Source organism: Chrysochloris asiatica, unplaced genomic scaffold (assembly GCF_000296735.1).
Source record: "Chrysochloris asiatica unplaced genomic scaffold, ChrAsi1.0 scaffold00254, whole genome shotgun sequence".
Lineage (NCBI taxonomy): Eukaryota > Metazoa > Chordata > Mammalia > Afrosoricida > Chrysochloridae > Chrysochloris > Chrysochloris asiatica.
This window is the reverse complement of record NW_006408772.1, coordinates 2,242,040-2,255,023: the sequence shown is the minus strand read 5'-3', so window position 1 is coordinate 2,255,023 and position 12,984 is coordinate 2,242,040. Positions and strand designations below refer to the sequence as shown.

Genomic DNA, 12,984 nt, shown 5'->3' with positions numbered 1-12,984 from the left:
TATGTTTGGAACCATTGTTATAGGCACTGTGTCAATCCATCTCATTGACCATCTTCCTCCTACTCAGTATAATACTGTGTCTATTTTACACCAGAGGAAATGGAGATGTAGTGTAAGTGACTTGCTGCTGAAGGTTCAGAACTAGATTCTAAGCTAGGTTTGATGAAATAAATAATATTACGACCCATTCTCTACATGATGCTTCATCTTCAAATAGCATACATCCTTCTTTGGTTTGGGGAATCTAGTGTTTTGAGTGAGAATAACTATCTCTCTGTGTATCTGTGCTATATATTAAAAAGACAACAACAAATCAACCAAATCCTTTACTGCAGCGTTGACTCCATTCATGGAGATGCCCTATGTTACAGAGTGGTACTGTTCATCAGTTTTTCTTGACTGTAGTCTTTAAGGAAGCTGATCACCTGGTCTTTCTTTCACAGTGCTGCTCTAGGTTAGCAGTTGAGCACCCTTCATGGCCCTGGTCTATATTCAAGGGATAATATATTCTTGTATTATGCCTACTTTTATCAAATGTGCTTGTATAGCTCATATATCATATTGGGTAAAGTCACTTCACAATAGCTGCCGTCTAATATTTTTTATTCTCATGGGATTGCACCCAAAGTAAGCTGACAGAATGGGTCTGGGAGAAATGATGATATATCAAAAGTAGGTACATATTTAATTCCATTATCCACAATCACCACACTCATCATAAGTACAATGACAACATAATTTTATTTTTGTAGATGACACCATTTTTTAAAGACATGCTTTTTAAATAAAAGGAACCAATATCCAATTATATTACTTTTATTTTCAGTGTTGTTACTTTCAAGATTATGTTATGGTAGAATATTTGAAAATAAATATAAATTTGTAAAGACAAGATTTATTACATGATTTTATTGTTTTTCTATGATTTGTTTAAAGAGTATGATGCTATTTATAAGTAAAAAAGAAATTCAGTAGAAGAGCCAAGCTATTGTGCATATTTTAAATAACTGATGTTATCATTGAGGAAGAAAATAGTCTAAAATTATATCTGATGCACACTGTCACATCTTTTTCTCTGAAAAATAAAAGAACATTTTAATAATGTTAGCTTGTTTGGTGTAAAATTTCCAGATAGTTACTAAATTGCTTAATAAGGAATTAGATAGCCTTATGTTTACTGGTGTTGTTGGCATATAGAGCCAAGTTTATATTATCCTGAAATCCCATTAGTGTCTCTTATTAAGTTACTTGAGAACAACCTACGTTGTGTAAAATACTACATTATCTAGAAGGCTTTTCTAAAGAAGTACTAGTACTGTTAAATTTATGGTTGTTTTTTTTTATAAACTTTTGTAATCTTCAGAAACAGTATTCATTTTCATAGGAAGATGGAACGTGATAGACTCATAGGCAGCAGGAAGACGATTTCTAGTAGCTTCTCATTTTAATTTGCATTTAATGTCAAATTATATTCTTTTGTTATTCTTTATTTATTGTTACAATTTCCAGCCTGACCTTTCACCCTGTCCTAGCTCACAACAACCAAATCCATTACACTGGTAATCAAGGATAAGTTAAAACATAAAACATATGAAAATTTTAATTTCTATGTTATGTAATTTTTTATCAATTGAAACTTTATTTAATTCTGATATAATATATATTTTTGTTACTTTGATGTGCAGTTGATTTGGTTAGTACTCATAGTGACCCTGTATGGGATTTTTGTAGAGTAGCTCATAGGTTTGAATCACCAGCCTTGTGGCTAACAGCCTATCCTACAGTGCTTAAACTGCAGTGCCACACCCAGACCCCATAATACAGATACACTGACATGATCATAATTTATAGCCTTCAAAGTGAAATAAATTTTAAGGCACTGCATGTATATGCTGTTAAGTGCCATTGAGTTGTTCTAATTCATGGAAACACTACATGGAATTTCAGTAGAGTAACTAGTGAGTTGGGTCCGCCAACCTTGAGGTTAGCTGTCCAGTGTTTATCCTGAAGCGCCACACCGGGAGTATATTTAATGTCTATAAATATATATATATATATATTTCTGGTAACGTAGTGGTGATGAGTCCGGCCTCTAACCTAAAGGTCAAACTAACAGCCCTTCTGTGGGAAAAAGATGACGCTTTCTGCTCCTTTCTGCCTCGGAAACCCTACGTAGGGGTCGCTATGAGTCAGAATCGACTCCACAACACACTACCACCACCACCACCACCATATGTATAATAAATATATTAAGTAAAATATAATATTATAAATTGTCAGAGCTTACACCAAGCTTATGATGTAGGCAGAAATATTTCTCAAAAATGTGTTTTGTTTTGTTTTCAATCCCTAATAGTCCATGGAGTCCTGGTGTGGCGCTGTGGGCTAATGAGTCAGACTGCAAAGTCATTTGAACTGCAAGGTGGGTGGTTCAAGCTCACCAGTGGCTCCTTGGAAACCCTATACAGGGTCGCTATGGGTCCACATCGACTTGATGGCACTTATCAACAATCAACAATAGTCCATAATTATCATTTATTTGAAAGAGAGCTATAGGCATCAACTTGATTTTTTTCATAATCACTTAGGTAAGAACTCGTCGCTATTTATATTTTTTCAATTTAATATACGCCATGACACCCTCGGAAACCCTGTACAGGGTCGCTATGGGTCGGACCCGACTCGATGGCACTTAACAACAACAACAACAACAATGACACACAATACATATTTTTTTGATAAATACCTACCAAAACTCTGAATAATCAGAATGTCTCATGGTTCCCTTAAGCTATTAGTCTTGGCCTAGAGAGAAAAGGACATTTATAAGAAGCTCTTACCAAATCAATATTAAAAATATTTTTATTAATTGGTTTGAAATCAATAATTATTTGCTTCCTTGTTATTATTATTGTTAAGTGCCGTCAAGTTGGTTCCAACTCATATCGACCCTTTATAGAGTTTTTGAGGTACCGCTGGTGAATTTGAACTGCTGATCCTGCAGTCCAGTGCATTATCCCACAATGCCACACCTTATTTATGATCAAATTCGTATATTCTACTATATAATTTATTCTTTATTTGATGACTGTTGTTTTATAAGGGCCATTGAGTTATTTCTGACTCATAGTGACCCTGTATAGGGTTTCTGAAGCACTGCTTATGAGTTTGAACTGTAGACTTTGAGGTTCAAACCAACCTTGTAGTCCAATGCTTATCCTATATTGCCACATCAAGACTGTTGTTGTTGATGTTAAGGGCCATCAAGTTGATTCCGACCCTTAGTGACCCTATATAAATTTTCCAAAGCAAAGGCTGGTGAGCTTGAACCACCGACCTGGCAGTTCAAACCAATTTTGCAGTCTACCGCATTAACCCACAGTGCCACAATTAAGCACTAACTTTATCTTTTTCTTTAGAGAACTATTTCTCACATAAATTGACTTTGGTTACACTACCTTTTGTTCCATGAACTCTGGGGCAATAGTTTGATCTATAGCAGAAGCCAAAAAATTGGTTGTGCTGGGTTTTGGTGAAGCTGAAGGCATGACAATTCCTGCACTGGCATGCTTAGAGTTTGTCTTTTCTCTTTGTAAATATGATATCACTCTTCCTGCTGGCTATAGAGGAGAATGAACACAGAAAAAAAGTTACAGGTCTAGGTGCAAGGTAGAATTTTCTGAGAATAAAAAACAACAGAGTTGAGAAGAAAGACAAACATTTCATTTAAGAAGTAAGTGCTTTTACTAGTTTTCTATATCATATGCTATTGTTTAGTAAAACTATGAATGAACACCAAAAACAAGGTTCTAATAATACCTGTTTTTAATCAAGGGTGCCTAGATGAATATATGGTGTATCATAATTCCTCAATAAATAATTTGGAGGACTAAGTGAATTATATTTCAACTGGAAAAATGTAAAGAAATAGTCATTGTTGGTAGACTCATAATAACATTTGCTTTAAAATGAACAATAATGCTGGACCCTGTACATTCTCAGTTGTTGATTTCTGGAACTATTCCTGGTGCTGTTTGGAATTAGCAGACTGTTCAATGAAATCTTACCATAGCAGAAGTTTCAGGAGCTGTATCTATGAAAGGATCAAAAGCTAGTTGTTGCTGTCTTCCTCCTGTTGTAACCTAAAAATCAGAGAATTAAAAACAGTATAAATTATTAAAATATAAAAATATGTTGCTTTACCTCCAAGGAAGTTAAACATTGTTCAACGTCTACAGTGATTTCATAAAAAATGAAATAATTTAGATTTTAGAAAGAAAAAAAGCAGTTCCTGATATCAGGAAACTGACAGAACTCAACAACTCTACTTAAGTCATTGTTCTTAGCATCTGGCCTAGCATTCCCTACTAGGCCATGGTGTGCCCTACGATAAACAATCCTACAGAACTCTTAACATCAGACAAGTTTATCTTTGAGCATGATTAAGTGAGACAAAAAGCAAGACCCTTCACAGTCTTGTTTAAAGCAAGTCACAGTGCAAGCCACAATACACCAAATAGCTTCATAGTCTGGCTACAAGTGGCTGTTGATCTTTACTAATAACAGTTTTTGTCTTGCACCATTATTCTTCTATGTAAGAATTGTTAAGATGCTCAATCCTAAAACTAACTCCACTTTGTATTGGGGAACACCCAATACAAAGCAAACCAACACTTTTTAAAACTCTTCTCAAATACTATAAGTTATTACCTTTCTATTAAGAATACCACCATTGCTGTGAGTTCAATTCTGACTCAAATCAAACCTTTAGGATGGAATAGAACTGCTTTCTAAGGTTTCTAAGGCTATAAAACTTTACAGAAGAAGACTGACTCATCTTTCTCTCCCAGGACATCTGGTGGATTCAAATTGCCTACCTTTCAATTTATCAGCCCCAAACTGGTAAACAATGATTACAGCTTTGCTTTACAGTTCACCATAATATGTATTCTTCTCATTACAATGAGTGGATAATTCTAAATATATTCAACTAGAGTTGTGATCAGGGTGGTCTTTGGCTACAGGTCATTGGCAAATTTAATTATTATAATGAAAGTAATTTTAACATTATGTTTTGAAAAATGAAAAGTATGCATTTACTTACAGGTTCTACTTGCTGTGGAATATATTCAAATTGAGTATAAAATGGTACCTGTTAAATTTTTGAAAAATGCATTAGATGATCTTTGACATAGTTTTTGAGAAATTATTATTACAATCATGGACCTTTCTATATTCTACTAAACTTTCCTCTTAAAGTTTAAACATTCCAGATGGTATAGTTAATTATTGTTAAATTATCTAAAATCTTCTAAACACTATACACTTTCTTGGTAAATAGTCTTTCTCTGCCTTTAAATTAATTGCCACAACTTTAAGTTGAATTATTGCTATGAATCATTTGACATAATTTTCTGTAATTTGGGTTGGCAGGTTTTGGAGTAGTAGTTAAAATATAAATATCTTTTTAAAAAATAATAGTTGAACTAAAAATTCATATTGCTGTTGTCAACAGCCTTTGAGGCAGTTCAGACTCATATAGACCTTGTATAGAGTTCCTGAGTAGCAGCTGGTGGGTTTAAACCATTGACCTTGCAGTTAGCAGTTCAGTGCTTATCCTACATACCATACCATGATTCTCAAATTTACATCAGTTTTATAAAAATCCACTAGAAATACATAAATCCCAATATATTATCTATGTTTCAGAATCTAGTGATCACAAGCACCTTTCATCATGGTATCTTGTCTTTATCATATATATAAACAATATATGACAAGAGGAATGCTAGTAGATTTTTAAAGTGAGTGAACTTTTTTCAGCTTTTGGTTTCTGATTTTATAGAAGACTGTTCACTGATTTTATTTCCTTTAAAAGCCATGTATGGAGCATTACCACATTAGTTGTACAAATGCTATGTCAGAAGAAAGTATGTCTTCTTGTGGTCATCAGTTGAGTTTTTGCACTAAATACACTCAGCTCTTTTCTTTTATGAAAAAGGAAATGCTGCCCTTTACTCTTGGATAACTGTCATTATTAGGTGTCTTTGACTCATTTCCGACCTGTAGGTATTCTATGTGTAACAGACTGAAACACCACTAGGTCCTGCACCATCCTCAAAATCGCTGCTATGCTTGAGCCCTTTGCTGCTGCCAAAGTGCCAATTGGGTAAATTAGTCATAAGAAAATCAGACATCAGACATTTAGTATACCTGCACTTCAAACTGCTGTGGTCCTGCTTGTTGAGGTAATTGTGTAGACGTGACTGCTTGTAGAGGTTGTTCCCAGGGTAGGTACACAAACACTGGATAATATTGAAACATCTATTTATAAAGAGAGAAGTATGAGGATGAGTTTTGGTTATATTAAAACTCCCATCCACGTCCAAGGCTGATGACAGCATTGAGTGTGCAAGTGAGATGATTTTGTAGAACAGATGAGTGATAGTGGTTTATGTGGCAACTCATTTGTAAATCAGCAATGGCTCTGTCTGTGAAATAATTCATGACAGACTTGGCTTTCAAATAGTTTTTGCGAGATGGGTACCAAAATAACTGACAGACGAGTATAAACAGATGTATTTGGGCATCTGCAAACAAAATTTGGATTGATACTTGAAGGAAGGTAAAAGTTTCTTTTAAAAAATAGTTACCAGTGATGAGATGTGAATTCATCACTATGAACCTGAAAGTAAGCAGCAGAGTGTAGAATGGAAACATCCTCAATTGCTGACCAAGAAAAAGTTCAAAAGGCAACCATCAGCTGGAAAATTGATGCTTACAGTTTTCTGGGATTCTCAAGGACCAGTATTGGAACACTCTCGGGGAAAAGGTTCAACAATCAACAGTGCTCCTTTCAGTGAGATGCTTGCTCACTAAAGAGCTAAAATATAAACTTCAGATTAAACCCAGAAGACTGCTGTCCAAGGGCATTGTGATGTTGTTGACAGTGTACATCTACACACCTCTGGCCACACTATTGACACTCTGTAAAAACTTTGTTTTGAAGTTTCTTCAGAGTGTCAATATAGTCCTCCTTATAGTCCTGATCTTGTTCCATTGGACTTTGACCAGTTTGATCCCCAACGCAGGCTTTGAGGATGAAGATTCATCTCTGATGAAGAAGTGAAAACCATGTACATTCATGGCTCACAGCTCAGCCTGAAACATTTTTTAGTAAAGGAATATGGAAACTTGTTGACAGATGAATAATGTATCAGAAAGCAAGGATATTATATAAAAAATGATTTATTTGTTTTTTTCTAAAACTTGATTAAAATAAATTCTACAGTCAGAGTGCAGATAATTTTTGATGTATCCTTGTATATAAGAGATGCCTTTAGGTAAACCAAGGCCATTTTTTAATCTTGTAATATCATATTTTTTGTTTTATTTTTATGATTAAATGTGAGCAAAAGAATGCATAAAAAAATCCTTCCTAAACTGTAGGACATAACTGTGTCCCACATGATACTGAACTGGGTTGTTTTTAAGCTTATTTGGTCAATCGTATTTAGTGAGATCAGTGAGGCCTTTATAGAAAGAATATTTCAGAGGCATTATACACAAATTACTCTGCAAAGATCTAAAAGGAGGATAGACTATGTACCATTTTCACTCTCTCACACTCTACCCCCCCCACTTTTTTTGAGACTCATCCATCTGTTGAACATGGTATTATAAATTCTACTACAGTGAATGGAGTGTTAAGAATATATTACCTTTAGTTATTACCATTTTGTTAAAATAATCTATTTGCCATTTAGAACATTTGGGATATTCAGAAATAGAGAAGGAACAAATTAAAACCAATTGCAATTTCATCATGCACATGTATAAATTTTAATTTACATGTCTTTGTGTGTGTGTCTGTATATGTTTGTGGGAAAACTTAGATCATAGCATGTCCATACAATTTTGTACACTTTTCTGCTTTTTGTTTTCATCATTAAGAGACAATATGAAATGATAGTTTAAAAACAAAACTATCATCAAGAAGGATTATGTTTTATGCATTTGTTCTTAATCTGAGGTAATAGTAAAAACTACACTGTAAGCATTTTAGAAGATAATCAGATTTAGAAGATAATCTATTGTTGTGTACAGTCAAATAGACTGACTCATAGACACACTATAGCATCTGGGTTTTGATTATAAGGTTTTGACTAATCCAGGTTTTGGCTCATTAGGCTCAGCATAGGATGTAGGCATTTGTAATTTTAAAAATGATGAAAACTAGGATGAAAAACCACTGATTTAGTCATTAAAGGAAGAGTGAGAATTATATTCCAGCTCAGCTACTTAATTTCATTAACAGTAGATATTTAGTCTCTTTAAGACACCATTTCCTGACTCTTAAAGTTAAGTAAGTCCATGTGTCATATTTTCAACTAGATAAATACTTATGACATAAAATGAGATAATGTCTAGAAGTAATTTTTGGTTTTAGTAGGTATGGGAAGGATAAAAATTGGGTAGTTAGGATTACAATAGAGACAAATGATGTAATTTTTTATCAGGAGGTCAATTCTTTTTGGAGTATAATACAATTCATTTCTATGCTTATTTTTTTGAACAAAGAATATTATAAAACCAAGGAATCTAATACCAGAAGAGTTTTCCTATTAATGTAATGGTTCGTTCCTCCCTGTGTTTCCTGTTCCCCTTCTTCCTTTTCCCTAGACCTTTTTGAATTTTGTCCTTGGACAAATGATGCCCCTTTGATAGAAATGATTGATTATTCTAAGATGTGCATACCTCTCTAGTGTTGCTGTTTCTCTTATAGACCTGTCTATTGTTTGGCTGAAAATTGAATCATAGGGGTGACTTTATTTTCAGACTTGAGGTTGACTATGGGGTTCCACTAGTCTCTATTGGACCTGGTCTTTTTCTATTTTGAGATGTGTCCCTCATTTTTCTCCCACTGTAAAATGATTTTCTAAAGTGATCATTTAGAAAGTAGTCTGATAATGTTGTTAATAAGTGTTGTTGAGACAGCTGTGACTCACAGCGACCATATATAGGGTTTCCAAGGAGAGGCTGGGAGGTTTGAACTGCTGTCATTGCAGTTGTAGTTCAGTGCTTATCCCACTGTGTCACACCAGGACTCTAGTCTTACTATAGGAGTCTGGTGTAGCAGTGTAGAATAAGCACTTGACTACTAACCACAAGGTCGGCTGTTAAAACCTACCAGTCGCTCCTAAGAAATCCTATACAGGATTCGATGGCACTGAACAACAGTAATAGGAGTTAGAGCTAGAAATACAAATGAAAGCATTCAGTAAAGACAGTGTGTAGCCATCTCACTACATGCTGTCTTTACTAAATGCTTTAGTTTTCTAGTCATTTACCTGTGCATGTTCTTGCGGCAATTTGAAGGAAAATACATAAGGCATCACCTGCAAAGCAAGGACACATTAAAAAGATTATATTTGACCATCAAAAGTCCCGAGTTTCTTTTCATACAAGAAGCTATAAATATTTATCATCAGTATTGCAAGACCTGATGACAACGAAAGATAATATACTATATGTTCTGTTTTTGGTACAAACTGCCTTTGTAGTTTTGATGAAATTTCCTAATTTTTCTTCTCCACATGCTTCAACACTTCTTATTTGCAGATGTGGTCCAAGAATAACTAATGTGAATGCTATTTTTCATATTGTTGTTGTTATTTGCTGTGGAGTCGGTTCCGACTCATAGCGACCCTGTACAGGGTTTCCGAGGCCGGAAATCTTTACTGGAGGAGAAAGCCTCATCTTTCTCCCGTGGAACAGCTGGTAGTTTCGAACTGCTGACCTTGCGATTCCCAGCCCGATTCGTAACCAGTACGCTACCATAGCTCCTTATTTTTCATACTGGTGTTGTTGTTGTTAAGTGCCGTCGAGCCGATTCCGACCCATAGCGACCCTGTACAGGGTTTCCGAGGCTGTAAATCTTTAAGGGAGCAGAACACCTCATTTTTCTCCCGTGGAACAGCTGGTAGTTTCGAACTACTGACCTTGCGGTTCACAGCCCGATTCGTAACCACTACGCTACCAGAGCTCCTTCGTAATAATAATAATAAAAAAGATAAGGAAATACTTATGGCACAGTGGTTAAGGATTTGGTTGCTAACTCCGATATGGACGTTTCCATAAAGACGTCTAGAGAAGAACTGCCCATGGGGGTTTCTAAGGCTGTCAATGTTTATGGAAGCAGACTGACACATCTTTCTCCAATGGAGTGGCAGCTGGGTTTGAACTTCTAGCCAACCTCTTTGTCATTAACTAAGTGCTTTAAGCACTGTACAGCAAGGATTCCTTAGCTTAAAATGTATGCCATTGGAAACCTTGTGGGGTTCTTCTACTTGGTTCTATAGTGTCACCATGAGTTGGAATTAACTGGATGATAACATATTTAGAAACATATTGTTAGAAGGAAGTCTTGTTGAAAACTCCTTTTCTTAATTCAGATCTGTATTCATTTTTATATTCAATGTATCTTTATCTCTCTTCAGAATAACAACAACAAAAAATGGAAACCTCCCAATTTACCTGGTTAGGTCCCTGATGGTTCTGCGGTGGTGCTTGAGTCTGTAAGGGGTCGAACTGGCTCTGTTGAGGTCCTTGGCCTAAATTGGCATGTCCTGGAATGGGTATCTGATTTGGGAGCAGTCCAGAAAACGGATCGAGACTTGATAAAGAGAACTGGGAGAGTCCAGGAACTTGAACCTGCTGTTGCTCTTGCAGGATCCCAGAGAAAGGAGCAGTCAGTGAATTAAATGGGCCCTGGAAGGACACAAAAGAAAGAAAACGTTTCTCTTCATGCCAGAAATGATTTAAAAACCATCCTGAACACAAAATGAAACAGGTAAACAGTTTTTATATTCCTAGTAGTGCTGCATTATAGAAAGCAAAAACAAATTGACTTATTATGAGCCATGCAAACAAGAAAAGACACAGCTAAATCCCCAATAGTAATGAGGAATAGGAGTAGAATGAGATGGATAAAAAATGACAGGTTCTGAAGTTTCTAGACTGATTTAAAATATTGCTTTTTGTTTCCCATTGGTTAGCTGGACATGATTTTAGGTAAAATAGTTTATGGAAATATCTCACAGGATTGTTGTAAGAATTAGTGCCTGACATATACAAAGCCCTCAGTAAATAAGTGTTTATCAGATCCACAGAGTCCTGGTGTGTCGCTGCAGGACCATGCACTGGACTGCAAGATTGGCTTCAACTACAAGGTCAGCAGTTCAAACCCACCAGCTGCTCCACAAAAACCCTATGTAAGGTCACTATGAGTTGGGACCAACTCAACAGCACCTAACAACAACAACCATCAGATTCTAATTTTTACTTTAGTCTTTGAAGAAATGGTCATAAGAAAATAAGGGACAAATCCATTCTTTTAATAATCAAAAATTCATAAGTAGAATGAGAACATGTTCTTGTCAAATAAATCCTAATGCAAAATGAAAAGTAGAAAACATTTCCCTTTTAAAAAAAAATTATTGAGAGAAATTTACCTGAAACTGTAGAGGCAAAAGCCGAGCATTATTAAGATTCAGAAGTAACTAGAAAAGGAAAGATGATACGAAAGCAAGATTAGTATGCAGGCTAAAACTATTAAGAACCATGTTTACTACACATGTCATAACTGATTCATCAGTTTCCTGTTAGAAGTGAGACATGTTTCAGTAAGCTTACATAAAATTACAGTGATTAGAGGTTAGAGTTGAAAACAGTTTGGAATTTAACAACTTAATGCTGGGTATGAGATTGACTGACTTTAGTCTACTCTAGAAGTCCTAATGTGGCACTGTAGGATAAGCACAAGACCATAAGGTTGGTTTAAACCACAAGGTCGGCAGTTCAAACTCACCATCTGTTCCTCAGGAACCCTATACAGGGTCACCATTTGTCAGAAACAATTCAACAGCACTTAACAATAACAACTAACACGGATATGTGGAACAAAGGTGAGGCTTTCTGCTCTTGTAAAGATTCACAGCCTTGGAAACCCTATACAGGGTGACTATTGAGTCAGAACCCACTAGTTGTCACCTAACAACACCAACAATATAGACCTCTATATATCTGTTTTTGCTGCTATTAGAATGAAAAGATTTAAAATATTTTGTTTCTTCATTGAAGAATATAATCAGACAAGGGAGACAAAAATTATAAAAGTTAGCTAGAACAAAGCAAGTCAACACATTGACCCTGTGTTTGGACATGCCTAGAAGCTAGTGTGCAAGAATGCAAGATAGATCAACTGGAGTCTCTTCCCCGATAAGTTTCTAAAAATATATATATTGTTGTTGTTGTTAAGTGCCGTCGAGTCGGTTCCGACCCATAGCGACCCTGTACAGGATTTCCGAGGGTGTAAATCTTTATGAGAGTAGAAAGCCTCATCTTTCTCCTGCAGAGCGGCTGGTAGTTTCGAACCACTGACCTTAAGGTTCGCAGCCTGATTTGTAACCACTACGCTACCAGAGCTCTCTCTCTCTCTCTATATATATATATATATTTAAGTAGAGTTTGTTTTAAGTATTTCAACTAACCTCATTGCTGTTGCTTGCTGACACAAGGTGCTGTGGGATGAGCTAAAGAAAAAAAAAAGTAAAAAACAGGTTTGTTACATGTTTTACATGAACGCAGTCTTATTTTGAAATAACAAAATAACTTACTGGGGCTGATGCTATGACTCTCAGGAGTCCAAGAAGAATTATTATTTTCATTTTTAGATTAAATACCTAGAAAATAAGTTAATGTGTTAAGTAATTCTAAAAAGTCTACTAAAACAGCTCAACAAAATTATTTTCGATTATTCAAAAGACTAATTATATCAATTCTATAGTATTTACTTATATTTTAGAATTCAAAATGAAAAATAAATATTTTTAAATATCCAAAAGACTTATTTTTCCCAGAACAGTTGTTTACTAGAAACCAAATTGTTTGTCTTCAACTGAACCAAATGGATCATTGAGTAGC

The 12,984-nt window shown here is 35.3% G+C and overlaps 1 protein-coding gene across 1 annotated transcript; it reads right to left on the bottom strand.

Moving 5' to 3' along the window:
* Nucleotides 1-2,775: 2,775 nt before the first annotated feature.
* ODAM (odontogenic, ameloblast asssociated) lies at nt 2,776-12,728 on the bottom strand. Its single transcript, XM_006873789.1, has 10 exons — nt 12,678-12,728; nt 12,552-12,593; nt 11,514-11,561; nt 10,537-10,770; nt 9,351-9,398; nt 6,214-6,324; nt 5,105-5,152; nt 4,068-4,142; nt 3,459-3,620; nt 2,776-2,805 (listed from the first exon to the last, which is right to left on the bottom strand). Exons 1-10 carry the CDS (start codon nt 12,726-12,728, stop codon nt 2,776-2,778), a joined length of 849 nt encoding a protein of 282 aa, XP_006873851.1.
* Between the last annotated feature and the right edge of the window lie 256 nt (nt 12,729-12,984).

Excerpts from the sequence above, each read along its gene's own strand:
- ODAM (XM_006873789.1), bottom strand. The coding sequence starts at position 12,728 with ATGAAAATAATAATTCTTCTTGGACTCCTGAGAGTCATAGCATCAGCC. Across the intron at positions 12,594-12,677 it reads GAGTCATAGCATCAGCCCCA|CTCATCCCACAGCACCTTGT; the intron begins GTAAGTTATTTT and ends TTTTTTCTTTAG. Across the intron at positions 6,325-9,350 it reads TGCCGCAAGAACATGCACAG|ATGTTTCAATATTATCCAGT; the intron begins GTAAATGACTAG and ends CTTTATAAATAG.